The sequence below is a fragment of the Heloderma suspectum genome, chromosome 4, assembly GCF_057233095.1.
Source record: "Heloderma suspectum isolate Gila_16-S chromosome 4, 16-S_ref, whole genome shotgun sequence".
NCBI classification, from domain to species: Eukaryota; Metazoa; Chordata; class Lepidosauria; order Squamata; family Helodermatidae; genus Heloderma; species Heloderma suspectum.
Genome location: NC_139461.1, coordinates 170,758,931 through 170,774,026, shown reverse-complemented (window position 1 = coordinate 170,774,026; position 15,096 = coordinate 170,758,931). Strand labels below are relative to the sequence as shown.

The 15,096-nt window shown below is 44.8% G+C and overlaps 1 protein-coding gene across 2 annotated transcripts in view; it reads right to left on the bottom strand.

The window, feature by feature from the left end:
• ABL2 (ABL proto-oncogene 2, non-receptor tyrosine kinase) overlaps positions 1-15,096 on the bottom strand; it is a 70,433-nt gene that overhangs the window by 7,636 nt on the left and 47,701 nt on the right. For both annotated transcript variants that reach the window (XM_084851241.1, XM_084851240.1), the window contains exons 7-9: positions 11,871-12,055; positions 5,246-5,398; positions 11-100 (exon numbers count right to left, since the gene is read on the bottom strand). In XM_084851241.1, the coding sequence (XP_084707367.1) occupies positions 11-100; positions 5,246-5,398; positions 11,871-12,055 (428 nt within the window). The remainder of the gene's footprint in view (positions 1-10; positions 101-5,245; positions 5,399-11,870; positions 12,056-15,096) is intronic.

Genomic DNA, 15,096 nt, shown 5'->3' with positions numbered 1-15,096 from the left:
GCACTCCCACCTTCAGAGATGCTGGAATCATGGAACATGGTTTCAAAGGCTTGGTGAGTCTCAGCAAATGAAGGCCTGTCTAGGGGATTCCATTTCCAGCCTACAGCACGAAAGAAGCAGAAAAAAGAATATTACCACCTCCCGCATTGCAGGAGGAGGAAAACTGCACGCCAGCAATGCACAACATCGGTATCTCCATTCACACTGTCCCTGTTAAAGAGCAAGAGCGGCTTCCACTGTTACTTTTTAGTGGCAAGGTTTTTAACATCCATGTCATGATCTATCACTTCTGTTTAGAATGCAGAGTCCTTAGAATGGTTAAATGAACATTTACAATGAGCCTAGGTGTATCAGACAAAGGGTTCATCTGATTCAGCATTCAATTTTGGCCAGCCAGATGTCTCTGGAAAATCCAAAAGCAGGAGCTGAAGGCATCCATCCTCTCCTCGTTTGTCCCCAGCATCTGGTATTCAGAGGCATGTCCATCAAGTTGAAGATTCCACTTAGTTATCATGGAGAATATCTAAACCTGTATTTATTTTATTTTATTTATTTCATTTCTATACCGCCCAATAGCCGAAGCTCTCTGGGCGGTTCACAAAAACTGTATATCTAAACCTGTATTTATTTTATTTTATTTATTTCATTTCTATACCGCCCAATAGCCGAAGCTCTCTGGGCGGTTCACAAAAACTAAAACCAAACAACACACAATAAAACAATTTAAAATATATAGAACATTGAAACCACAATATAACAATACAACCACAATAAAACCTAGCAGCAGTACAGGAGTTTAAAATACAGATTTAAAACAGCAAAGATAAAAGTTTAGAAAGCTAAAATGCCTGGGAAAATAAAAAGGTCTTCACCTGGCGCTGAAAGGAGTACAATGTAGGCGCCAGGCGAACCTCACTAGGGAGCTCATTCCAGAGCCGGGGTGCCACAACAGAAAAAGCCCTCTTCCTAGTAGCCACCCGCCTCACTTCCTTTGACAGGGGCTCACGGAGAAGGGCCGCTGATGATGATCTTAAGGTCCGGGCAGGCACATATGGGAGGAGGCGATCCTTCAGGTAACCTGGCCCCAAGCTGTTAAGGGCTTTGAATGTTAACACCAGCACTTTGAATCGGGCCCGGAAATGGACTGGCAGCCAGTGCAGCTGGAAAAGTACTGGCGTAATATGAGCTCGCAGGCCAGTCCCTGTTAACAATCTTGCTGCCCTATTTTGGACCAGCTGAAGTTTCCGGACCGTTTTCAAAGGCAGCCCCACGTATAACGCACTGCAGTAATCCAGACGAGAAGTTATCAGAGCATGGATAACTGTAGCTAGGCTATCTCTGTCCAGATAAGGGCGTAGTTGGTATACCAGCCTCAGCTGATAAAAAGTGCTCCGTGCCACTGAGTTCACCTGTGCCTCAAGTGACAGTTCTGGATCCAAGAGCACCCCCAAACTACGAACCTGATCCTTTAGGGGGCGCGCAACCCCCTCCAGAACAGGTTGAATATCACCTAGCCGGGCAGACGAACCACCCACTAACAGTACCTCCGTCTTGTCTGGATTGAGTTTCAGTTTATTAGCCCTCATCCAGTCCATTACCGTGCCCAGGCACTGGTTCAGAACAGCCACTGCCTCCACTGGGTTTGATGAGAAAGAGAGGTAGAGCTGGGTGTCATCCGCATATTGATGGCACCTCAGCCCACACCTCCGGATAACCTCCCCCAGCGGTTTCATGTAGATGTTAAACAGCATGGGGGATAAAATAGAGCCCTGTGGAACCCCATGGCACAATTGCCATGGCACAGAGCAATAATCCCCCAGCACCACCTTCTGGAATCGGCCATCCAAGTAGGAGCGGAACCACTGTAGTGCAGTGCCTCCAACTCCCAACCCAGACAACCTATCCAGAAGGATACCATGGTCGATGATTTAAAGCCATGTAAGTTAGTGGCTGGTTGGTGGCAATGAATTCCGTAAGTTATTTACTGCATAACACAGTACATTTTTTTGTTTGTTTTGAACTTACTGTACATCAACTTCATTAGTTTCTACTATTAGGACCAAAGAGGGATAAAAACATCTCCTCCTCTCTGTACCATTCATTCATAATTTTTAGTCATTTTCCTTCTGAACTAAAAAGGCCAAGTTCTTTAGCTCTGCTTTGTAGGGAAGGTATTCCTATCTCCTGGTCATTTTAGTTGTTCTTTTCTGTACCTATTTCAGTGTCCTAGCTTTTGAGATGGAGCAACTAGAACCATATCCAACTTTTGAACATGGCTACACCAGAGACTTATATAATGGCTTTACAACCTAACCACAGTCATTCATGCTTTAGGAACTTCCTGACTTTTAAAATCATTTTAACATGCTCTGCATGGGGATATCCTTAAAGTGTCTGAAAATTTCAACTGGTGCGAAATGCTGCCACCACGCTGCTGTCTGGAGCAAGGCAGCTTGAACTATCACCCCAGTGCTATTCAATCTGCTCTGGTTATTACTTATTCATTTCTGGGATCAATTTTAAAGTGTTGGGGGGTTTGCCTTTAAAACCCTAAATGGCTCTGGGTCTGGGAACATAAAAAACTGCCTTTCTCCTGATTTTCCTCCCTGAGTTCATTATTCAATATCTGCTTCAGATTCTTTAACCAACTGAGTTATGGCAAGGATCTATAAAAGCGGGACCTTTTTGATTGTGGCGTCAATCCTGTCGAATGTCTTTCTAGTCCCAAGACTGAAAACATTTTAGATGCCAAATTAAGATGTGACTTTTCAGAGGGGCCTTTGGAATGGGCTGAGGGCTGTTTCCTCTTCTGCTCTTTGTACTGGGATATTTTCCTTCTTTTTCAATCTGCTGTTGCTTTATTTTTGAAGATATAAATGTTTATTTTGCTGTGTTGTGGTGTTTTCTTTACTATTTTTATTATTTGTGATTATATTTTTTATTACAATGCAATTTTAGACTGGGTTGTAAGTCATGTGGGTTTGGGGTTTTTCTTTAAGAGAAGGGTCTATTTCACAATAAATAAATATTGTACTTGACATTTGCAATCTCTTCCTAATAATTCCAGACCCTGAATTTGCACTTTGCACTATTGTGACACACAGAGATGTTTTCACTGTGCTTTCCACTATGACCTAATACCCTTTTTGTATAGTCACAGCCAATGTAGACTCAATCAGCATATATGTGAAGTTGGGCTTTATTTTGTCCCAACAGGCATCACTTTGCACTTACTAACATTGAATCTCATCTACGATTTTGTTGTCAGTTTAGACAGATCCTGTAAGAGCTTATCAAACTCTTATGATTTTACTCCCCTATGTCTGGCATCATCTGCAAACCTGACACATCCAGTACTGGTCTTTACGATCCTTTCTATTTTCATCCATTATGAAAACTGGATTGGAAGTTGTTAAGAATGATGGCCTGTTTTCCACCATAAGGTTAGGCCAGGTGGTCATGTCTGATGTAACCACCTGGGACTGTGTGTACCTAGAGGCTCCTCAGCCCTTCGCTCAAGGCCAGGCGCGGTCCCTGCGAACTGGGAAGTGCTAATAGCTGGAGTTGGTGGGGAGGTCCAGCCTCTTGGAGGCCAGGGCAGTCCACCCAGGGGCTGAGCCAATGGTTGAAGGAAAATCTGCCCTAGGTTGCCAGGGCTGGGCTTTAAAAGAGGGGTGAGGTAGAGGCATGGTGTCTACCTTCGTCCTGGTGGTCCTGGACCTGCAGATGGATGGTTGCTATCCAGGAAGATCCATACTTATGTATGTAAGGATAGGCCAGGTAGATTTATTATTTTGCTTGGGTGTGTGTTCACGAAGCTTTCTGTATACAGTTAAGTGATTTGGCTTTGTACACTTACTGTAACTTGCTACTTCCAGTCTTTCCTTTCCCTCTACCCCTTTATTCTGAACTTAATAAACCTTTACCCAACCTTTAGTTGGTGTGGTCTCTCTGCATAACCTCAGTGCTAATTTCAGTGCCTCTTGGCTTAAGAGGGTGGCTACTGGGTATTTTGGGGGGCTGGAAGGCCAGGTTTGGCCAGTCCTATTTTTGGGATTGGGTCCTGAGCAGTCCTACCTTGCAGGGAGGTTGGGGCCGGTCCTGGTGGATCCTTCACAGAAGTTATAAATATCATCTCTAAATTGGCAATAGAAATAAAACTGTCTCACCTTCCTATAAACTGTTTGACTTAAAAGTCACCATCATATCAGCACTGAACAGCCTTTTCAGTTGCTTCTAAATGTAGGCTCCTGCTTGGGAAATGATGCCAGTAATATTACTGAACACCAAAATACACAGAACACCAAAAAAAGAAGTAAATAATGCCTCAGAATTCAAAGCAGATGAAGAATCCTGGTATTCCGTAAATTGGATAATCGTGCACAACTCTGCATGCTCAGTTTCAGGAACTCATTTTGGTTACTGTTTGTTTAATTTGTGTAACTTCAAGGTTACGGAATGGGTGGGAGCAGAACAATCATACACTGATTGGGGGGTGAGGCAGGAGAGAATAAGAGACTGATTAGGGAAAGGGAAAATTACTTCATGCTCCACCATCTGACCAATGGAATCCTTATGAAGCCCCTTGTTTCAATGGGTTGAATCCAAGAGTTGCAGAAGTGGAAGGCTGCTTGTGCAAGCACCCCCTTCTCCCCAGTGAAGCCTCTGCACTCCCCCCAAAAGATTCTCCAGAGGGTTAGATGACTGCCCAGTTTTCAGCAATTCCCCCACCCACTGCAGCCCATACTATTTAAGAGCCCCCCCCCAATCTTCTGAAGAGATTTTGGCTTTTGGGAGGGCTCAGGGGCCTGCAGTGGAGAGGCAGGAATGCTCCCTTGCATGGCTTTCCACTCTTGCAACTTCAGATCCAGTCTCATGGTTTTAACAGGAACATGGTTTCCTTTATCACCATGAGGTCATGATATGAACGGCAATCCTCTGGATTCTGTTCAAGCTGTTCAGTTAGGCAACATGAAGATTTCCACAAACCCCTGAGTAGAAGTCAGGGTCTATGGACCACTCCATCTGTTGCTTCTGTTATATTCTTTACAGAGGATGTCAACTGGTAACAGGTCTCTAGAAACTGTTTTGTGGATAGGGAACTGGTTGCATGCCAACAGGCTTATTATCATCAAATGCCAGTTTGATATGGCCACAAGGCCTCCATCTCCTACTGTGCACTCCCTTGCTATCACCCAGTTTTGAGTTTTGCTTCCAAAAGTAGAAATGCGAACACGATACTCACAAGCTCTCATGAGCTCATAGACCTTCGGTGGGCAACCTTCAGGCTGTTCCATCCGGTAACCTTTCTCCAGCAGATCATAAACCTGAGAGAGGTCAATGCCAGGATAGGGTGACATCCCGTAAGTGGCAATCTCCCACAACAACACTCCAAAGGCTGCAAGTTAAACAAGATTACTTTTAGCCAGGCCCTTCTTCACCACCTGTACCCAAATATTTCCTCTTTTTGAAGGCAATATTTAACTACTATTTATAAGGGGGAACCAAAATAAAACGCTGGGGAAGATTTGTAGGTTTGGGCAGGTATGTTTTTTGGGATGTGCCAAACTAACTAAGCTGGAACATATGTTCTTGAGCCTTGTTCTACTAACAGGGCAGAAGGGCAAAAATGAGGCCGTACAGCAGAGACAGCCACCTGGCCACAAGGCAATTTTATCTAGGCCCTGGTGGACAAAGCTTTATCAAGATGTGATAGAAAGTTTGCCAGCTCACAAGGTAAAACATGTTTTCACAACATACTTCAGTGTTACATTACTCTTTGGGTTCTACATAGCCCCAACTATGCCAAAGTGCATGTGCACCATAACTGAAAAAGACAGGATGCTTATGTGCAACTGTAGTTCTTCAAGTGGTCATCTGTGCATTCACGCATATGGGCTCTTCACCTGCATGCAGCCTCAATTCGGGAAACTTCTATAGCTGAGGAACGCTTCTGGCAGGAACTCTCCCCCACCAGCCTACTGTGCATGTCCTAGAGGGTTCCTGCCCGTACCCTCAGTTCCTTGAGACGGCCTAAGGTGGCCTCAGATCTGAGGGTAACACTACACCTCAGTACCAACACTGACACCGACATTGAAGCAAGGACGGTAGGTTGGTTGTGTGAATGTGCAGATCACCACTTGAAGAAGTACAGTTACAGGTAAGCAACCTGTCTTTCTTCTTTGTGGTCTCTGTACATCACACATATGGGAGATTAATAAGCTGACTTACCAGCAGTGGGTTGGTGCTCTATTGCAGGATCGATGACAAAATGGCTCGCCCAAAAGCATAGTCTGAACAAGCTCAAATGTCAAGCTTATAGTGTTTCACAAAGGTTGAGGGTTTTGACCATGTTACGGCCTTGCACAAATCCAGCAGTGGTACACCCTTTCCAATGGCTGTAGGTGTCACCATCCCTTGCATTGAATGCACCTGAACCTGTGTCGGGCTCCAGACCAAAAAGCTCATACACTAATTGTATTGTCTGAACTATCCACGAGGCTAATCTCTGAGACAATACTGAAAGGCCTGTCCTAGGTCCTCCGTAACATACAAAGAGGTGTTGGGTTTTACAAAAAGGTGCAGTTCTTGACTTGTAAAAGACTAATGCCCTCCAAACATCTAGAGCATACACTCTTATCTCCAATTCTGATGTAGGTGCTAGGAAAAAAGTTGCACTGGTTAACATGAAAATCCGATATCACTTTAGGTAGAAAAGCAGTATCTGGCCGCAGCACAACTTTGTCCTTACGAAATATTAGATAAGGTGAGTCAACACATAGAGCACAGATTTCGCCAGACCTTCTTGAAGATGCGATAGCCACAAGGGAAGTGACCTTCCAAGAAAGCAAAGAACAACCATAGTAAGCAGCTTGAATGGGTTCGATGTCAGAGGCTGAAGCACAACAGAAAGACTCCGTTGTGGTGTCAGCGCCAGTGCTAGTGGAAGAAGGTTCTTTAATCCTTGCAAAAATTGATGAACGAGGGGATGGGTAGAGGCAGGGAAACCCTGCACTGGACCTCTAGAAGCTGAAATCGCTGCTAAATAGACTCTTAGTGTTGAGTATTTCAGGCCCTTTTCAAAAAGGTAGTGTAGAATCAGAAAAATATAATTAACTGACCATAAGACCGGATTGAAGCCATTGGCTGCAGGAAATTTAACAAATGCAGTCCATTTACTAGCAAAAGATAATCTTGTAGCCAGTTTCCTTGCCACTTCCAAAACTGCTTGAACTCCTGATGGTATTGACAGACGCCTACTCACTACTGAATCCTCCACATTGTCAACTTCAGGGCTGATAGATCCAGATGCCGAATCTGACCTTGGTCCCAAGACAGCAGGTCTGGTTTCAACGGCGGACAAAGAAACTCTCCTCTGGACAGCTGTAGCAGAGTGGTAAACTACGCCTGTCTCAGCCACCACAGGGCAATTCGAATGCAGTCAGTGCGATCCTCTCTTATTTTCATGAGCACCCTTGGTAGAAGGGGAAATGGAGAAAAAAGATAAAACAGGTCTCCTTGCCACTGTAGGAGAAAGGTATCTCCTAGGGATGAGCAACCCACTCCTGCTCTTGTGCAGAATCTCCTGCACACCACGTTCAGCAGTGCTGCAAACAAGTCCACGGACAGGCAACCCCACCTTTGAAATAGCTGGCGAAGGATCACAGGAGACATCTGCCACTCATGAGAGGACCAGTACATATGGCTCAGTGAGTTCGCTAATACACTGTCCATGCCTGCAATATGCAGAGCAGTCAACTGGATTTTCCCCAGAATGGCCCAGTTGAAAATATCCATCGTCAGATCCACCGATCTGGAAGAATGTGTGCCCCGTTTGCTGAAGTGTACAGTTGTCTGTAAGAATTTGGATGTGTCTGCCATGTATGTACACCTTGAATGCTCAAAGAGCTTTAGATACTGCCAGTAACTCCAGGAAATTTATTTGGTGCTGTCTCTCCTCCCAAGAACAGAAAGCCACAATGAGCTCCCCATCCCAGCAGAGAAGCATCTGTTGCCAGTACCCAGGACAGAGACAGTTGAACAAAGGGAACGCCTTGACACAGATTTTTCAGGACCATCCACCACAGAAGAGTATGGGTGATGCTGTCCAGAACCGTGATCTGCAAACATACAGAATCAGAGGTTCCATTGAAGGTTCAAAGAAGCCAATTTTGCAGCGGTCTCATCAGTAGTCACACCAGGAGACCACGGATACTGTTGCTGCCTTATGTCCCAGGAGTTGTTGGATCATATGTGCAGTAGTATGACAGTGTTGATACAGAGTCTCGGCAAGAGTGGTCAGAGGCGTCGCCCAGGCCGAAGGGAAGTAAGCGCAACCGGTTCTAGAATCCAAAACTGCTCCTCTGAATCGGATTATTTGGGTCAGTAACAGCACTGATTTATCGTCATTCACATAGAGGCCTAATGCCCTCAGAAGATTCAGGACAAGCATAATGGCATGATTCAGAGATTCGTTGGAAGCCAAGACAATGAGCCAATCATTCAGGTACGGGTAGATCTTGATACCTTTGAGTCGGAGGTAAGCACATACTACCACCATGCATTTGGTAAAAACTCTTGGGGCAATTACTAGTCTGAACAGGAGCACTTACAACTGGAACACTTCGGTACTGATGACAAAGTGAAGGAACCTCTGGAAGGACGTCTCAATTACAATGTGGAAATAAGCATCCTTGAGATTCATGGCTGCAAACCAGATGCCCCTTTGAAGGAATAGAAGAATTGTTCCTAAAGTGGTCATTCTGAATCTCCTGGGAGTAATACAGGCATTCAGGTTTCTGAGGTCCAGTATAGGATGAACTCCTCCATCACATTTGGGAACTGTGAAATACTCGGGCGGGGGGGGGGAGCTGTCTGCTTGCTGGTATGGTATAACTTGCTAAATAGCTCCTTTATGAAGAAGAGAATCCATCTCTAAGCATAGAACTTCCGAGATGTCACGTGAACAGTATCCACAGGAAGGAGGACATTGAATTCTATTTAGCCATGACGGATGATGTACAGGACCCAAGAATCTGGTGTTATTACAGTCCTGACTGGTAGAAAACGAGAGAGGAGAATTCCGAAGATGGAGGATTGGGAAGGGGACAAGCTACGAGAACAGGTAAGTCAAAGCCGGTGTTTTGATGCCAGGTCAGTCTTTCCACGACTCTGATGAAACCTTAAGGAAGAGAATTGCTTCCTCTGCTGCTGTTGAGGCTGGTACCGAGGAGACTGATCTATAGTCTGCTGCAAGGGGTATGGCTGCTGCTGTCTGAACCACAGACAAGGCTTGTAAGATGGCTGTTGTTGTTGTCATCGTCGTCCCAGAACCATTTTCTTCACCGCGGATTTTGCCTTTGAATAGAATCCATTTGCTCGTCTGTTTTGGCATTAAATAGCCATTCTCCATCAAATGGTAGATCTTCTATTCTTGAGCACACCTCCGGAGTCAAGCCAGCCGATCATAGCCACGCATGGCTATCTATGCACGGCTTAAAGCAATCACCCCAACCAATCGGCCTGGTGACGAGCTGTGTTGATCTGCTGCCTTGAAAGCTTGACAGCCTCCACCTGAAACACCTTTGCCAGTTCCCTTGGATCATCCAGGAAGTAGTCAACACAGGGAACTCATCTTCTCCAACAGAAATAATTGGTAATGGGACATATTGGCTTGATAGTTTGCCACCCGCAGTCCTAATGCTGTCGAAGAATACATTCTTCGACCCAGAAAATCCAGTCTGTGCCCCTGTTTATCCACAGGGGATGCATGAACTTTCTGAGATCATCTTTGTGCAGCCTCAACTACAGCAGAGTTGGGTCGTGGATGGGAGAAAAGAAAACTGGCATCCTTCTCCTGGGCATGATGCATAGATTTGAGTCTCTTCGAAGGGCACCATTGATGACTGTGCCTTCCAAGATTGTTGAACTGTTTGAAGTAGAGTAGGAAAGAAGGGTATTGCCACTGGAGCAGATGCTTTGGAGTGCACTGCATCAAATACAGGGTCTTGTATACACTCAGCAGGTTGTTGGGCTTCAATGCCCAAAGACGACACCATCCTCAATACCTGGTCAGTGAAGCACCCCATATCCTCAGATAGAGAGGCTCTACCCCAAGTTCCCATGGTGTCAACGGGGGACAAGATCAAAGGTGGCATCGAAGAGTATGATGACAAGTCAGATTGGTAGTCATCTGTAGAATTGGGGGACAAGTCAGGGTGAACTGCCGCCTCAGTTCCAGGCTCTCCTGTTGTCACAGGCGAAGGTGGCAACAGAAGGTGGCAACAGAATTGTGATTCCTGCTCAGAATTTGGTATATCTTTTGATGGCTGCTGGTTCTTCACCAAAGAAGCCGAACGAGAAGGAACCAATAGCAATGGAAGGAAAACATCATTCAATGGTGGATGAGACAGTAATGCTGATGGGTGGGACAATAACGAAGCAAAGTCACTCCCAAGTATCTGGTACAGTAGTAATACAGACCTCAGTCCCAGCACTGATCATAGCGGTAGGATCTCTGAGGTGGAAGAGACCATTCAGAACAATGATCTCATTCCTGAGTTGGTGATCGGACCTATCCCTATATTGTCACTCATACTCAGTGTCTCTTCCTCTACGTGCTGATCTGGTCAACTCCAGTGATCGATTCCTGCAGTCCTCAATACCGAGGCGATAGCGCTTGTTCATCCGAACAGTTGGGGCTACCAAGGGCTCGAGGTGGAGACCGATCTCATATCTCACCTTCAGACACAGAAGTTGCTGAAACTGTTTCCATAGCCAGGGCAGCAGCCGACACTGATGGCGCCATCAATATAGGAGAATTCAATAAAGGAGGTGGTGCTGGAACCACAGGCTTTGACACTTGCTCCAATGTTTTCTTGGGTAATTCTTTTTCTTTTTTTAAACTCTCTGAAAAAGGTTTGGGATTTTTTGCCTTTTGGGGGAGCTTTTTAGCCACTGAGAGCATTAAGGGGTGCTCAGGAGTTGGTGGGTCCACTCGGCCCATGTCTAGAACCGAAGGGCAGGGCAAAGGTTTAGAAGAGGACATCATGGAAGACTCAGATGGCTTCTCTCTAACTTGTGGGTTTGGCTCCTTCTGCATTTCCACTGCTGCCAAAGCCTTTTTCCAAACCTCTGTTTTGAGCCTATCTACTCTATTCCTCTTCGCTTGTTTTGTGAAGGACTGACAAAGCAGTCAGGTTTTAAGACATGGGACTTCCCTAGGCAAAAGATACAAAGGGAGTGACCATCTATCTGTTTGTGGCAATTTACTGCCATATCGTACACATTTGTGGAATGGGGCCTTTAAGATCATATGCCTGTGATCTGTGATTACAAAGAAAACTAAACTACCAAAACTAACTAATTTAATTATATTTTTTTAGGAAAAGGAAAAAATCAACACAGATAAGAACAATGAAAAGAAAAGCCTCAGCACTCTTATTTCTCTAAACACTTTGGATAAAGTTCCCAACGAGGCAACTGACTAGGCAGCCGAAAGAGAACTGAGGGAATGGGCGGGAACCCACTGAGACATGCTCAGTAGGATGGTAGGGGAGGGTTCCCGCCAAAAGCGTTCCTCAGCTATAGAAGTTTCCCGAACTGAGGCTCCGCGCAGGCGCAGAGCCCATATGTATGAATGCACAGAGACCATGAAGAAGAAGTTCTTAATTGTAGATGGCACCAGCAGTACTCTTCAACCTCATTGTACGTGAGGTGGCCACTTTATGGGGTAAAATACATTTCTAGCTCCTGAACCACTGATTAGAGCTGATCCTGGGAATACAAAAATTGGTCAACCCTGACTTACAGTCTAGATTTACATGCATACAGTGACTGTACACAAGGAGGTTTGTTTTCTCCCTTCTTACCCCAAACATCTGATTTGATTGAGAATGTGTTGTAGGCCAGACTCTCAGGGGCTGTCCACTTGATAGGAAACTTTGCTCCAGCATGAGCTGTGTATGTGTCTCCAGTCATCAGTCTGCTTAATCCAAAGTCAGCCACTTTCACCACATGATTTTCTCCAACCAAACAATTGCGGGCAGCTAGATCCCTGTGTAAGCAAAGTTACTGCAGAATTACAATTGCTGGTGCCATCAGGATTTAGTCTAAACTTCTAATCCCAGATAAATATGTGGGCTGTCTTGACTAAAGACGCTGTATGATTTTACAGTTCAATATTGGACTGCCATCTGGGTTCATAGCCACATTTTTAGCCACTGTGGCTCTGGAAATATGACATGCAATGGTTGATCAATGTGTCAGAACTTAGAGAAGACAGCTTTGGTTCCAGGCATAGCTATCCCCCCCCCCCCCCACACACACACACACACTCTCTCTCTCTCTCTCTCTCTCTTTTATAATATCCAGGGATATATCCTTATCATGTTCAATATGGTCTTACCTAATCAAACCACTTTTGTCACTCAAAATGAAAAGAGGCTGTTTGTGCAAACTGAATGCTATCAATTTGTATGTTGTATTTTCAGTGCAGAATCCAGGACTGGGGAGGGGAGTTACAGACTGTAACCTGTGCAATGTCTATATTTATGTACAATTGTTTCAGAACTGTTTTAGCTTCTTCTGCCCCTACAGCATAGCTCTAAAGCATGGTAATGAAGTTGTACCCTAGTTAACACTGCCACCTTTCACATGGAATACTTTTAATCTGGAAGCCAGATTCCAGCTGAACATCAGGAAAAACTTCCTGACTGTTAGAGCAATATGACAATGGAACCAACTCCCTAGGGAGGTGGTGGACTCTCACACACCGGAGGCATTCAAGACGAGGCTGGACAGCCATCTGCCAGGGATGCTTTGACTTGGATTCCTGCACTGAGCAGGGGGTTGGACTTGATGGTCTTATAGGCCCCTTCCAACCCTAGTATTCTAGGATTCTATGATAAGTGCACTGTAATCATGGAAGTGGAATTAAGTGGAAAGTGACAGGAAAATTTTATTAGCTTCTAGTTACTACTCAATAGCCAATGACAGTAGTCATTGAACACAATAAATATTGTTATTTGCTCCTTTGAGATTTAAGCAGGGAACTGCAAATATAAGGTACTTGAATCCTATTTTATTCTGGCCTAAAGTGGTTTAGCTTCCAAAATTCATGCCTTTTACATGTGCCTGAAAGGGATATAATTTCGATGACAAACAAAAGTCTAGTACAACAGAAGAATGTATCCATCAACAGAGGCCCTTTCAAAGTACAAACTGTAATTATTCTTCTCCTCTGAGGGACTCTTAAATAGCCAAGCAAGTACAGCTGAAATGCAGCTCTTTGGGCAAAAACATGTGCAAATCAATTCATGGGAGAGGCAGATCTTGATGGCAGAGCCATGTGTTATTCTGCACTAAAATATACCATGAATGGTGCACCAATAATGCACTCCGTGTAAGTCAATCAAGGGGGATGTGCTTGATTTTACTGTAGCATCCTACCAAGGTTTATATTTCTGTACAAGGATTTGGCCCCTTCATGGATCACTGCCTTGTTGTGGCGAAGGGGCTTGCGTAACTCAGTGAAGCCATAAGTTTTGCCGTGCAGGGCCACCCAAGACGGACAGGTCATGGCGGAGAGTTCTGACAAAATGTGGTCCACTGGAGAAGGAAATGGCAACCCACTCCAGCATTCCTGCCAAGAAAACCCCATGGAACCTATCACAAGGCTAAAAGATATGACGCCGGAAGATGAGCCCCTCAGGTCAGAAGGTGTCCAATATACTACTGAGGAAGAGCAGAAGGCATTTCCAAGTAGCGCCAGAAAGAGTGAAGCGGCTGGGCCAAACCCGAAAGGACACTCAGCTGTGGATGTGTCTGGCGGTGAAAAGAAAGTCCGATGCTGTAAAGAACAATATTGTTTAGGAACCTGGAATGTAAAATCAATGAATCCACGTAAGCTGGAGGTGGTCAAACATGAGATGGCAAGATTGAACATCGACATCTTGGGAATCAGCGAACTAAAATGGACAGGCATGGGCGAATTTAATTCAGGTGACCATCATATCGACCACTGTGAACAAGAATCCCTTAGAAGAAATGGAGTAGCACTCATAGTCAACAAAAGGGTGGGAAAAGCAGTACTGGGGTACAATCTCAAAAATGATAGAATGATCTCAGTACGAATCCAAGGCAAACCATTCAACATCACAGTAATTCAAGTCTATGCCCCAACCACTGAGGCTGAAGAAGCTGAGGTTGATTGGTTCTATGAAGACCTACAACACCTTCTAGAACTAACACAAAAAAAAAAGATGTCTTCCATCATAGGGGATTGGAATGCTAAAGTAGGAAGTCAAGAAATCACCGGGATAACAGGCAAGCATGGCCTTGGTGTACAAAATGAAGCAGGACAAAGGCTAATAGACTTTTGGCAAGAGAACACGCTGATCATAGCAAACACTCTTTTCCAACAGCACAAGAGGCAACTCTACACGTGGACATCACCAGATGGTCAATATCGAAATCAGATTGATTATGTCCTTTGCAGCCAAAGATGGAGAAGTTCTATACAGTCAGTCAAAACAAGGCCTGGAGCTGACTGTGGCTCAGATCATGAGCTTCTTGTTGCAAAATTTCGGCTTAAACTGAAGAACGTAGGGAAAACCACTAAACCATTCAGGTATGACCTAAATCATATCCCTGATGAATATACAGTGGAGGTGAGGAATAGATTTCAGGGATTAGACTAGATAGACAGAGTGCCTGAGGAACTATGGACGGAGGTCTGTAACGTTGTTCAGGAGGCAGCAACTAAATCCATCCCAAAGAAAAAGAAATGCACGAAAGCAAAGTGGCTGTCTGATGAGGCTTTACAAATAGCTGAGGAAAGAAGGGAAGTGAAAAGCAAGGGAGAAAGGGGAAGATATATCCAACTGAATGCGGAGTTCCAGAGAACAGCAAGGAGAGACAAGAAGGCCTTCTTAAATGAACAATGCAAAGAAAATCGAGGAAAACAACAGAATGGGAAAGACTAGAGATCTCTTCAAGAAAATCGGAGATCTGAAGGGAACGTTTTGTGCAAAGACGGGCATGATAAAGGACAAAGAAGGCAGGGACCTAACAGAAGCAGATGAGATTAAGAAGAGG